This window comes from Antennarius striatus, chromosome 9, assembly GCF_040054535.1.
Source record: "Antennarius striatus isolate MH-2024 chromosome 9, ASM4005453v1, whole genome shotgun sequence".
Taxonomy (NCBI): Eukaryota; Metazoa; Chordata; class Actinopteri; order Lophiiformes; family Antennariidae; genus Antennarius; species Antennarius striatus.
The window spans coordinates 841,391-855,390 of record NC_090784.1 but is presented as its reverse complement, the minus strand read 5'-3'; the positions used below and the strand labels follow the sequence as shown (position 1 = coordinate 855,390).

Genomic DNA, 14,000 nt, shown 5'->3' with positions numbered 1-14,000 from the left:
TGGGTTTTTATACTGAGATATTTTTGCCGAGAAAATGAATCGGGCTGTAATAACACAATTTGACAAACAATTTCCCCTACAGGGGATGAATAAAGATGTATTCTTCTTCTTCTTAACAAAGAAGGTTGGGGATCTCCAATGGAGGATTTTACACGGTGCTGTGGCCGTCAACAGTTTCATTTCGAGTTTGAATCCAAATATGTCATAAAACTGTCCGTTGTGTTCTCGCTGATAAACTGTTTTTCTCTGCTTCCTAGACTGTCAGAGACTCGACAATCTGTTCCTGTTTTTAGAGACGATCTTTCTCTCATTCAATCCTGTTTTTGACAAACAGATATACATTATTGGTTTGAAAAGCATCAAGAATCCAAAAAAGATTGGCAGATTCTAAACTTTCTTCTGGGCCAAGCAAAGATAGTGATGCGATCACCCTAATCAGGAAAAAGGTTGAAGGTTGGTCTGACTGCGGTGCAGAAGACATTTTAAGAAGAATGTGTCAAACAAGGATCAGAATGGATTTGAACTGTTTCAGAGCCATGAATGATTTAGACGCTTTTACAAACCTGTGGTGTGTCAAAGGCGTCTTATGTTCCGTGTTGAGGGAGGAACTTGTGTCCAGTCAGTGTTTGGTTTAATTCACGTATATTTTGCTTATATTCCTACATTTCATATTACTTAATGAAATGCGATTCCTCTATTGGATTTTGTGTCAACATGATTATGATGTACTTTGACTTTTGTAATAGACATGGTTTGAAAGATCTTCTTCAAAGAAGGGCAACAGCCCCCTAGAATGCAGTGACTAACACCCAATAAGCCTTCTTTGCTATGACCATTACATTTTTGCAAAGACTGGACTGGAAACTCCTCTCTGATCTCCTCTCCCCTGATCAAACATGTTTGCTACCAGGTGGACAATCTTAGCACAGGATTGTAATTATAATTTTTGCCCATTTAGACTTGACAGAGTAAATATTGTCCTTTGTGAGATGTACTTTTCAATCTGAAGCAGTGGTCTACCTTAGGGCAGCACAGTGGCACAGTGGGTATCACTGTTGCCATGGGAATGTCCCACTTTTCCTTGAAACATTTGCTACTCTTCAGATTTTGTGATAAAACATCGTCTCAGAATATAGCATCAATTCAAGAAACACTTCAATCTCAGTATATCTGATAAGGATTTGCTTGATATAACACTGGAGCATGACCCAACACTTGGGCAACTTTTATGATATTCACCATCATTGTGAACTCTAGTGCCGTCAGCAGAGAAGCCTAGATGCCCCTGAGAACAGGGCCATCTGCCTCCATCTTTAGGCACAGACCTTGGAGGGTAGCCTAGATGTCCTTTATACCTCATCTCTGTCTCTGATAAATTCAGCATTAGACATGCTTCATTCTGTAGGGATTGGTTATCTATCCAAACACTAACCCACACTGACTGGGATGTCATCAGGGTAGAACGACGATGGGACACATGTTCTGGTACCGCCCAGCACTGTCAGATTTCTAGATAGTTATTTGAGGCTTTAACACCTACGTGTGGCAGACCTTATCTAATGTCTCAGGTGTTTCATCTACAGAGGTTCTCATTTCTACTTGGCCTACTTGGAAACTTGATCACACTCATCCTACGGCAATGGAAGTCTGCTAATCCCCCATATTTTGTTCCCTGGGTAAAAGTGTATTCTTTTCTACCCCTAGAAAACTTATTCTAGGGAAGAATCCCCCAAAACATTTCATAACACCTGGAGTCCTTTTCTACAATTCAGAACAATGTTGTTGTGAGTGTGTGTGTGTGTGTGTGTGTGTGTGTGTGTGTGTGTGTGTGTGTGTGTGTGTGTGTGTGTGTGTGTGTGTGTGTCTGTGTGTGTGTTTGTTGTGTACCCTGGGATGGGGGGATTAGGGTTGTTGTCTGTTTAATTGTAACACAATCTCTGAACTTTAAAAAAAAAAAAAGAATCCTGCAAGTCAACATGTAGATCCTACAGCACCTACAGTAGGTGGATGTTTTACACACACCACGTTCCATGTTCTCAAAGTCAAAGGCAGCATTTTTTTTACTTTTTTAATCTTGACAAATTCTCTCCTGTTCCCCTGTGAAAGTTGCTGAGTGTTGGACAACTCACAGCCCTTCTCTGGCAGAATGCTACCCCTGCTATCACTGATAGGACAGTGATGCAGCCTGTGGAAAATTAAAAGTGTCGCTCACAGCGTCCCTCCACCGCCCGGCCCGACGTTTACAACAGAGAGCAGTTCAGAGTGTCTGAAGGACAAGCATGAGATGATAGAAGAGGATTAAAAGCAAAAAATTGATCAAACTAATTTTCTGATCTTGTTTTTCTACTTAGTTTTTCTTATTTTTAAGACAGTAAAATATGATTGTAAGGCATCAACTGAATGAAAGAGATGCCAACATTTATATGGTCTGTGACCAGGACATCCATGATGTCTGACTAGTGAATGCAGAACTTTGGCTTGGAACATAGTGATGTGGGGGAAGAACAAATAAAAGATGGAGAGAGAAAAAGAAAACAAGGGAAAAAAGGAAAAAGATAAAGGGTGGGGCAACACGGTGGGGCAGTGGGTAACAATGTTGCCTCACAGCAATAAGGTCCTTGCTTCAATTCTACCTGGGGCTTTTCTATGTGCCGTTCATATTGATGTCTGTGTGGGTTCTCTCCGGTTCCTCTGACCTTCTCCTACCACTAAAAACGTGACGTGGATGAATTTGTCACTTAATTGTCCTTAGCTTTGTTTGTGAGCCTGAATGGCTGTTTGTTTTCCCGGGACGCTGTGACATACTGGTGTCTTGTTCAGGGTGTACCCCACCTCCTGCCCTACGTCAGCGAGGATAGGCTTCAGTTGAAACCCTTGAACCTGATAGTTACTGTTGTCAAAAGTAGTATGAAAACTTAAAATTCTTGATTTTTGAACGTAGACTTAATTCAAAACTGTCGAGGCTCAATGGTTCCCATAGGACTTGACACCAGGACAAGATTTGTTCACCAGTAAACTTCATTTAGACAATTTAATGTTCATATCAGAACTGCTGCACATAGTCTGAGTTTAGCAGTTTGGCTCAGACCTCATCACTCTCTGCATATATGGATATGCTGAGAAACCTTCAGGAACACCCTAACTACAGCTAGCAGGTGGATGCAGGAGAGGATGTGCAGCTCAAAGTGTGACAGAAATATGCCGCGATAGGAAATAGGAGGAACAGCGCTGACAGAGAGGGGATGTGGAGAAATGGTTGTTTCTTAAGAACATTGACAAGCTGGGAGTGTGTTGATGAGGAGTGATGACAGTTAGGCAGCTTACCTTGTCCACCTGAACTAATTCACAGGCATTGCTCCATATGCAAATGTTATTCTGAGTTATTGTGTGTTGGAAAATTTAAATAATCAAGATATTAAAATATCTCTGTCATTATTGTGCATTTAGTATTTATAAATAGAAAAGCACTCCTGCTGCTAGAGGTCGCTGCCAGGAAGCTGAATAGATTATTCTCATTCAATATACATTTAATATCCTCATTACATCAATCCACAATCCATCCAATATTTCAGTATTTTCTTATTGCATTTTGCTGTGCTCATCTCAACTCATCCCTTGTTCTCTTCTAGTCTTGTACCTCGGGCCATGCATTCACACCATTTGTCTCGTCACATGAATCTCCAGCAAACTACCTCCAACACTCACATTTATTGATTGCTGTACACTGGTGAGCACAAGGTCAGCTAGGATTATGTTTGAGTATAATATTTTCAATAAAAACATCACATTAAATTGAGCTTATTGTTTATTTTTAGATTTTCAGCGACTTTAATATTTAAGTTCTGTTGCATGTTGGCCCTGCACCTAAAGCACTGAGATACAAAAGGTAACATTATGAGTGGTTATACAACACAAACCAACGATCTCCAGTACTCAACTTTAAATTGGGCAATATTACTGAATTCTTTAAGTACATTGAGTCCATGGTTAAATTGATGTCAATGTACAGTTTATTTATTATCTGGCAGTTCAAACTATTGTTTATTTTTCGTGATGTTAACCTTCGTAACCTGTTAGATATCACCACCATCAACAAGTATAAGAAATAACACTGAGATAATGACAGAGGTAAAGCAAGGATAAAAATCTAATCTATTTGCTTGGGTGGGGGTTGGGGGGTATAGCGGTAACACATTCTATACGAAATTAAAATCTATCTTGGACAACAGCTATGATTAATGAGTTAATATTTGTGAGAGAAATTGGAACCTGAAGAGGCGTCCTTGTCACGTTGATAAGAACTGTGAGGCGGCCTGGCCCTACACCCCCACCATGCTTTAATCTACTAAAATCAATAACATGCACATTGGCAGCTCCTTTCTGCCTCTTGGTCGCACTCACACTGACATTATTAATTGGTTTTGTTTGCAGTATGTTGTATCATACGTACTTCAAATGCTAAACTAAATACTGTATGTAAAAACTTAATATGACTAGTCCTCAGGCGGCGGTTGTCCTGATGAGTGAGTCCAACCTGGAATAGTATCTGACTGCTGCGTTACACAATAATACACAAAGGGTGCATTAAATCGTCCTGGCACTGATGTTTTCCAGACTTTGTGGTTATTTTAAAGAATCATGATAAAAATATCTAGTGCATTTCATACATTTATTGGAGAAACAAGATGGGTGGAGATCATGCAAAAATGCACATCAGGCACAGCAAAATAATCACTTACCTAATGTGGTTTAGGCCCCTAACAGCTCTGCCCCTCTGGGGTATCTGGCACACTAGTTTAGACTTTGTCCTGCCCATCCCACAGATGATTGGAGGTCAAATCAACACCTTAAATTCAGTGTTACATTTCTCAATACAGTATAGTAGCAGGCTGCATTATCCAGCTAATGGGTAACAGCCAATAGGAAGTGTTGTTTCCAGGAGGGGGTTTACTCTGTTGTTTAGGTCAGTGCTTCTTAAGACCCGTCAGAAAAAAGATCCTATTTTCCACCCCCTTTCATGCATTGTTTGTTTTGAGTGTGTGTGTGTGTGTGTGTGTGTGTGTGTGTGTGTGTGTGCGCGCGCCCAGGGAGATTGACTCTGATCCCCCATCATCCTCCAGCTCTGCCGCTGCAACAGAGGACGGGTCAGTTGGGGTAGTTGGATTCCAACAACCTCCTCAGTCGAGGTCAACAGTGTCGGACCATCTTCAAGAGTAACTTTGGTGCCGTCCGATAGTCCTTCTCCATGGTCTCTCCAAACTCCTCCCACACCCTCTGTTTTGCCTCCATCACAGCCGAGGCTGCAGACCTTTTGACCCGTCGGTACCCTGCAACTGCTTCAGGAGTCCCCAGGGACAACATGCCCCTGAAGGCCACCTTCTTCAGTCAGACGGCTTCCCTGACCACCGGGGTCCACCACGTGGTCGAGGGTTACCGCCCCTTGAGGTACCCAAGACCTTGAGACCACAGCTGTCAGCTGCAGCTTCAGCAATGGAAGCTTTGAACATCGACCATTCAGGTTCAATGCCCCCAGCCTCCACAGGGATGCAGGAGAAGCTCCTTTGGAGGTGGGAGTTGAAGGCCTCACGGACCAAGTCCTCCTCCAGACGTTCCCAGTTCACCCGCACTACTCGTTTGGGCTTACCAGGTCTATCCAAAGGTTTCCTCCGCCGACGGACCCAACTCACCATGACACGATCAAAAGATCAGTCATTGACCTCCGACCCAGAGTGCTCTGGTACCAGGTCCACTTATGAGCATCCTTGTGTTGGAACATGGTGTTAGTTATGAACAATCCATGACTAGCACAGAAGTCCAACAACATAACACCGCTCGGGTTCAGATCAGGGAGGCCATTCCTCCCAATCACGCCCCTCCAAGTGTCTCCATCATTGCCGACGTGAGCATTGAAGTCCCCCAGGAGAACAATGGAGTCCCCTGCAGGGATCCCAAGAAGGCCGAATACTCTGAACTGATATTTGGTGCATATGCACAAACAACAGTCAGAGTTCCCCCCCGCCCACAGCCTTAAGGCGTAGGGAAGCGACCCTCTCATCCACCGGGGTAAACTCCAACACAGCAGCGCTCAGCCGGGGGCTTGTGAGTATCCCCACACCCGCCCTGCGCCTCATGCCTGAAGCAACTCCGGAGTAAAACAAGGTCCAACCCCTATCCAGGAGGTTTGATCCAGAACCGAGGCTAGGCATGGAGGTAAGCCCCCCCAGATCCAACTGGTAATGCTCCACCTCCAACACAAGCTACGCCTCCTTCCCCACCAGTGAGGTGACATTCCACGTCCCGAAAACCAGATTCTGCCACCGCGGTCTGGTCCGTCGTGACCCCCTGTCGTCACTGCCACCCATAGGGGAGGGAAGAGTCCACGTTACCTTTTCGGGCTGAGCCCGGCCGGGACCCGTGGCAGACCTGGCCACCAGGTGCCCACTGATGGGCCCTCTGTTGAGGCCTGGTTCCAGACATGGGCCCCGGGCTTCCTCTGTGCAGGGTCACTTTTCTCTCTTCTTGTTTTTCATGGGACCTGAACCATTCTTTGTCTGGCCCTCCACCTGAGACCTGGTGTCATTCATTCATCTTCTTAACAGCTGTTTTTGCTTTTGCGGTTCATGGGGTTACTGGAGCCTATTTCAGCGGACTTACAGGTAAGAGGCAGGCGGACACTCCGGGGCCAATGCCAGTGCACCGCTGAGCCACATGAAAAACCAACACACACTTACACCTACTGATAATTTGGAACTGACCGATTCATCTGAAGTGAATGTTTTCAGAGGTGGGAGGAAGCCGGAGAACCCAGAGAGAACCCATGTTGACACGGGGAGAACAAATTCCGCACAGAGTAGGGCTCAAACCGGGAGCCGCCTTGCTGTACCTGGAACCTACTGCGCCATCGTGCCGCCCCTTATCACCTCATGTCCAATACAAATCAACCATGCTGTCTCCGTTGGTGTGCAGAGTGCTGGCGTTCAGGAGCTGTCTCAGTTGATCAAACAGGTTGAAGCTGACCACAATGGAGTTTTCATCAATCACTGCAGTACAATTACAGAAGAAGAGGTGACATTTGCTGGGCAGCGACATGTTTGTTTACAAATGCTTTTTAAAAGGAAAAGGCCACACATTCAATCTAATTTAGATTCAAAGCATGCAAATCCAGTCCAACTCATATTCCAACCAACCCACCAGCAGTTTGGAGTACAGAACACGTATGAATGCCCTGTAAACATCACACTTCATCTGACAGAGTGCCATGTGTCAGTTCTAATTTTTGGAAGTGGACTCTTCAGTGTGTAGTCACAGAAGTGCGTTCCCTATTCAAGCACTTTAAGGGTGCATACTGTCGTTTAAAAAGATAAAATGACATTTCCAGTTTAATTAACTTATGCACTGTCATTGATGTCAATTATGCTTTTCAGTTGGGGGGGAGAGGGTTCTACCCTACAGCAGGGGTACTCACACTTTTGCAGCATGCAAGCTACTTATAACATGACCAAAACGATCTGGTCAGACAGCAACATCTGACAGCCTCAAGCACACTTCAAATGATCACCAGTCAAAGCAGAACGCTACTTAATGGTCTTCATGTGGTAAAAGGCTGACAGATAAATAAGTGGAGCCGAATAATGCCATCAGGGAGGTAGCATATTTCCTCATGCTGGGGTATTGTTCTTCTGTGTGAAGGTTCCAGAACTCTGGACTTCAGCTGAATGTAGGTTTGTATTGATCATGTGCAACTTTATGGACAAACTCCCTCTTGGAGCGGTATAACAGGTCGTCCAACGTTCCAAGATCGGCAGCTCGATTCCTGCTCCCGCCCAAAAAACAGTGGGAGGTGTCAGCTGATCTGTGGAGCCCTGCCAAGGAGTCCTTGAGCAAAGCACCGTCCCCTTTTACAAGTTTGTCATTTGGGCGCACTATGAAGAAGCTGCCTGCCACTTGACCTACCACTGCATGCTGACGGGCCCCTCATGTGTGTTTGTGTGTGTTACAGTGGCATGTACATACTAACATATATGCATGTGTTTGTTTGATGAAACTAGAGTTTGCATCACATCTATGGCAGGGGTAATAAACATGATAAAATATGTCCTTTTGAAAGAATGTTTATGAAGGTCTTATAAGCAGTAATAGACTTGATATCAGGTAAATCATTCTGGACTCAAAAGACCAATCACCATTCATCACAAGTCAGGCTCTACTTAGATCAACTACAGGTGGATCTTAGAGCGCACCGAGGGCTGGGGGCTGGGGCTTGTGTAAAATATTGAAGGTGAAGTAAGGCTTTTAAATCAGTGTTGAAATGTGGTTTGGGGTGAGTTTGGAAGCAGCATTTTAGGTTTTTGAAAGTGGTGGAAGAAAGCCTACATAACTGTAGGTCGCATTCAACAATCTAGGCAGGAAACCTATAACCATGGATGAAAACCACAGAATTAACTTCAGCTGAAGGAAACAAAACTGAAAACTTTATGGTGTGCTTCTATCCAACAAAAACAGTAGTTTATACATTGTAGCGCCCCTCTAGAGTGGTTTCTCTATTAGCGAGAGGTGGCTAACCTGTGTTCTTTATTTAAGATGGGTTTCTATAGTATATTTGTTAGGCTTCGCTTAATTTTAACCCTTAATCTTAACTTTAATGTAATTATTTGATTTAAACTTAAATTGATACCTCGATCAAGAAACACAACTGTTTTATAGAAATAAGAATATTTACTTAAGGTAGAAAATCATATACTTCAATATCAAACAACAAAAAGCACAGCTCAATAGGCAATATATAATCACATTAACAAAATAAGGGCCCAATATAACAAAACAAAACAGCATTAAAGGCAGTTCAAGTTCAATCAAATAATGCAACCGTTGCAGGCCCGAACGTCGCTTGTGTGCGGTGTAGCCTCAAACAAATGGCTGCTTCACCCTTCAGGTAAAAGAAAATGAAAAAGAGAAAGAGGTACCTTCCTTTAGAGTTGGGTTTCTCTGAGGCACAGGGTCCCAGACAGAAACAGAGGGAACAATGGTGGCCGATGTAAGGGAAGTGATGGTGGCAGGTGTGGTGAAGACGGTGGTGGCAGGTGTAGAGAAGGCGATGGTGACAGGTGTGGTCCTTCTACACAGACTTTGCTCCTCAAGGTGGCTAGTTGCTAGCTTGCTCACAAAGTCTGTGTGTCTGCATCTGTTACTGAGCTAGCAACTAAGTTCACGGGTTTCAGTTTCGGCGTAAAGTAATCCACTCACGCTTATAAAACTTGTCCACGTTTGTCTTCTTTCAAGAGTTCGGGTTGAACTCATGCATTAAATAACTTTTACAAACAAAACCTCCTCACTCCCACTAGTCACTCACCACACACCAACTAACCACTAACGACACCCCAAGCACATACCAATCACACACTGAACATACACACCTGGTCGTGCGTTTCTCCCCTCATTAAATTGGCACTCCCTCACTCGCTCGCCCCCGTGTCCTTTGACCCAGGATGTAATGCGGTCGTTCCCCAAAACTCAAATATAACAAATACATATTTAAAACATCAACACATATTTCACTTAAGCAGAGTAGTTCACAAATGAACATAACATTTCTCTTCACATAAAGAATGTTTTTAACTTTTAATATTATATTTATGTTTATTAATATTTTAACCTTTTTACCCTTAAATATTATTATATTTATAGTTATTAACTGATAAGGATTATCTAACTTATTTAATTCAGGAATTAATTGAAATAGATCAATTTTAACAGGGTTACAACATGATAAGATGCTGACGGTGAACACAATAAATATAGTTTGCATTATGGAAGCTGAAGGAAGTTCTGAGAAGTCCAGCAGAAGGGCAGCTGATGAATAAGAGCTAGTATGTGACAGACCATATAGCTGGCTCTCCATTAGCACAGCAGTGGTAGAACCTGACATACTGTGCACTCATGAAGGGTATATACTTCTAAAGTCTGAGTCAGACTCATACATGATTTAAATAACAGGTTTACAGAGTGAGATGAATGCTAATGAAATGAACCAATTCTTTGCTCTGTTTAGTGAACGTGATTTCTCTCCTGAACACCATTGTTGTCTTCTTTTATTTGGAATATGGAAAACTTGTCCTGAAATGGTTTTTGATGTCAGTGATGTTCAGCAGCATCTTCAGCGTCTGAAGCTCAATCGGTCAGTGGGGCCGGCTGGTGTTCGTCTGCCCCCTCCCCCCCCCCCAAAGTCTGTGCTGAGGAACTTGGTCTGTGTTGCATCTATATTCAGGCTGTCTGTCAGGTGCTGGGATCCCTGCTGTGTAGAAAACGTCTTGCTTAGTGTCTATTCCAAAGGAGGCAAATGCTGGTGGCACCTTGTCCAATCTGAGACCCGTTGCACTGACGTCACATATCAGGACATGTTTCCAGGGGGGGGTCCTCTGCCAGGTGAGGAAACAAGTGGCTTCTTTCCAGGACCAACTGCCATCTGCTTGTAGAAGCGGGCTGAGCGTGGATGATGCTATAGTGTGTATGCTCCATACAGTCTACCAACACCTCTAAGAACAACCACATATTTTAGCCAATAACTCACTGAGTTTTAAGTTTCACAACACCACTATGGCCTGGGTTTTAGACTACCCTGTAAATCATCCCTAGTTTGTCAAACTTGGTGAAAAATGTTCAGACTTAATTTTAACTAGAACAGGAGCTCCGCAAGGAACTGTTTTATCACCCTTTTTATTCACGTTGTACACGGCCGACTACAGGCACAATCGTCCTTCTTGTTGTTTGAAAAAAATTGCAGATGACACAGCATCCCTGGGCCCGACAGAGATGATAAAGAGGAAATTAGCTCTTTTGTTGGTTGGTGTGATGCTGACGAATTACAGCTCAATGTGGTGAAAACACTGGAGTTAATAACTGCTTTCGAAAAACGGTCAGTCAGTGGTCATTGAATATCAGCCAACTGGAATGGTGGAACCAAACATTTAGGAGTACATCTGGACAACAGTTACCTGGAGGAAGAACAGTGATGCTGTGTTTAAAAAAGCTCAGACCAGATTGTTTTTCTTAAGGAAGATAAAATCTTTGGATGAAAACAGGAAACTCTTCAATGTGTTTTATCGAAGTATTGTGGTCAATGTGTTGGTCTCTGGTGTTCTTTGTTGAAGGCTAGCATCATTGTGGAACACATGAACAAGATGAAAAAACTGGTTCAAAAGGCTGACTCAGTGTTCTGCCTGAATCTGGACTCTGAGGACACGACTATGGACAAAAGGATGGGGACCAAAGTACTAACTGTCCTTTCCTCAAGAACCACCCACTCCACGGTATCCTGAGTGAACTTAAAGCTCATTCAGTGAGGCCAAGGGGCTCCACTGATTTAGGAAATATTTTATTCCTCCAGCTGTGTGTTATTATAATGAGCATTTCATTTAACACCAAGAGTCGGTAGTTTATTATTACTATTGTATTATATGTTGAGCCGGTTGTGTGTTTGGAGTGGAAAAAATGTCCATAGCATTTTAATATCTCCATTTGGGAATCAGTAAAATTATCTATCTATCCGTCTATCCATCTGTCCATACATCCATCTGTCCATGCATCCATCTGTCCATACATCCATCTGTCCATGCATCCGTCTGTCCATACATCATTTTACCTAAAACTTTTTGTCTATCAATATCAAGCACCATTAAGAAAGAATAATCATCAAAGCATTGAATCATGTAGTCTGGGTAAGAGCTGAACAAATTAATCAACATAGTCATTATTTCTGTGCACTGGCAGTTCATTATTAAATTCATTCTGCTTGCTTATTGTCAGCAAATGAAATCAGATCCAAACAGAGCTGCTGCTACTGACCACCATTACAGTCAATCACCATCACACTGACATTGTTCCAAATCAAACTTTTAGTCGTGTAACTGGAATTCAAGGTCATCAGATCAGCACCTCTAAATCTGAGGTCATGGTTCTCAACCGTTTTAGGGTGGTCTCATCTCTTCAGGTCGGTGGAGAGTCTTTGCCCCAAGTGGAGGAGTTTAAGTATCTTGGGGTCTTGTTCACGAGTGAGGGAAGGATGGAACGTGAGACTGACAGACGGATCGGTGCAGCTTCTGCAGTGATGCAGTCGCTGTAGGTCTGTGGTGGTGAAGAAGGAGCTGAGTCGTAGGACGAAGCTCTGGATTTACCGGTCAATCTACGATCCTACTCTCACCTACGGTCAGGAGCTTTGGGTCGTGACCGAAAGGACCAGATCCCGGATACAAGTGGCTGAAATGAGTTTCCTCCTTAGGGTGGCTGGGCGCACCCTTAGAGATAGGGTGAGGAGCTCAGTCACTGGGGAGGAGCTCGGAGTAGAGCCGCTGCTCCTCCACCTCGAGGGGAGCCAGCTGAGGTGGCTCGGGCATCTGTTCCGGATGCCCCCCCCCTCCCCTGGGGGAGGTGTCTGGGGAGAGGGAAGTATGGGCATCCCTGCTGAGTGTTGTGACCCGGCCCTAACTAGATGTATCAGAATGGATGTATCAGAATACAGGAAAGCACATCTCCTGGTAGAATTCCTCCTGGGGACCCCCACACGCTGTGTGATCGTTCATTGCACCGAACAAGTGAATGCTCCCACTGTTTGCTCATATAATTATCAGTTTCTGTTGAATCTAACAATGGTTTTGTTTTCTAATTTCAAAAACATCAAACTATACCTTATTTCCAAAACTCTTTGATACTTTCCATTTTTTTCCAAGTGCTCCATTCAGAATGTAATATTTTTCACTGACATTTTTGAGTGTCATAATAGAACAGGTGTTTTGAAAGCCACAAATGAAAGTTGTTTTTTCCTAAAGTGTCTCAATGAGCCAGCAAAATACTATACAGCTCGCAACTGACAACTACAATTGGAATGCATCCATTGTTTATGGTTTTACTGACACCTTTAGTTTTTTTGAACAGTTGTCAGGAGGTTGGACCACCTCCATGGACACGTAACTCCCACATAGGACATACGTGTCAGTTGAATTATTTTATTTAGATAAGTGTTGTTAATCAGTGGAGGTTAGTGCGATTGTGGCGCTCCAACCCCAGCATCCATCATCCCGTTATGAGCTCTGGTCTAACCCATCACATGTAGATAGGGTCACATGGGGATGAAACATGGACCGTTATGAGAAGACAAATAATACCTTTGTAATTAATTTGCAGTTTTTACTTTGGGTAGATATTATGGCTAATAAAAATAATGATGATTGTAATAATAATAATAATAATACTGTAATAATAATAATAATAATAATAATATAAAAACAATAACAATAGTAGTAATAATAATATAATAATAATAAAAATAATAATCCTGGTAGAAATGATAATAACTAATATTTTATAATATTATAATAATAATAAGATGTTGGGGTCCAGGCTGAGCCCGCAGCCCGCCGCCTCTCGGCTCCTCTCCACCGCGTCTCTGCGCTCCTCTGCAGCGGAGATGTGAAGCGGATCAGACGGCCGGTGGACCGCGGCGGGGCTGAACCTCTGGTCTGCGTTAACCGCCTTCATTCACCGCAGCGTTGGGCTGTGTTTGTGCTTTTGTCCCCGCAGCTCCTCTCTGCTGGGCGCCTGGACCACCAGGGGCTGCAGAGCCGTGCTCGTCGACTCGTCCAGAACCAGATGCGTGTGTGAGCGGCTGTCCTCCTTCGCCATCTTAGCGCGGCTCAACCCCGAGATGGTGAGTGTGTGTTCCCCTCCTCTCCGTGGCGGTTGGCGGCTCGGACACGCGTGTTTTTGAGGGTTTAACGCGAACCGTCAGCTGTTCTTTCATCCCCTTCTGCTAAGGGCGTCATTACCCCCCCCCATGCCAAAGCAATGTACCAAAGTCATTATGTTAATCTTGAGGAAACGGACTGTGTGTGTGTGTGTGTGTGTGTGTGTGTGTGTGTGTGTGTGTGTGTGTGTGTGTGTGTGTGTGTGTGTGTGTGTATGTGTGTGTGTGTGTGTGTGTGTGTGTGACTGTGTGTATGTGTGTGTGT

The 14,000-nt window shown here is 43.7% G+C and overlaps 1 protein-coding gene across 4 annotated transcripts in view; it reads left to right on the top strand.

Moving 5' to 3' along the window:
- adgrb1a (adhesion G protein-coupled receptor B1a) overlaps positions 1–14,000 on the top strand; it is a 183,808-nt gene that overhangs the window by 124,568 nt on the left and 45,240 nt on the right. For all 4 annotated transcript variants that reach the window (XM_068323815.1, XM_068323816.1, XM_068323813.1 and 1 more), the window contains exon 17: positions 13,573–13,699. In XM_068323815.1, coding sequence (XP_068179916.1) covers positions 13,573–13,699 — 127 coding nt within the window. The remainder of the gene's footprint in view (positions 1–13,572; positions 13,700–14,000) is intronic.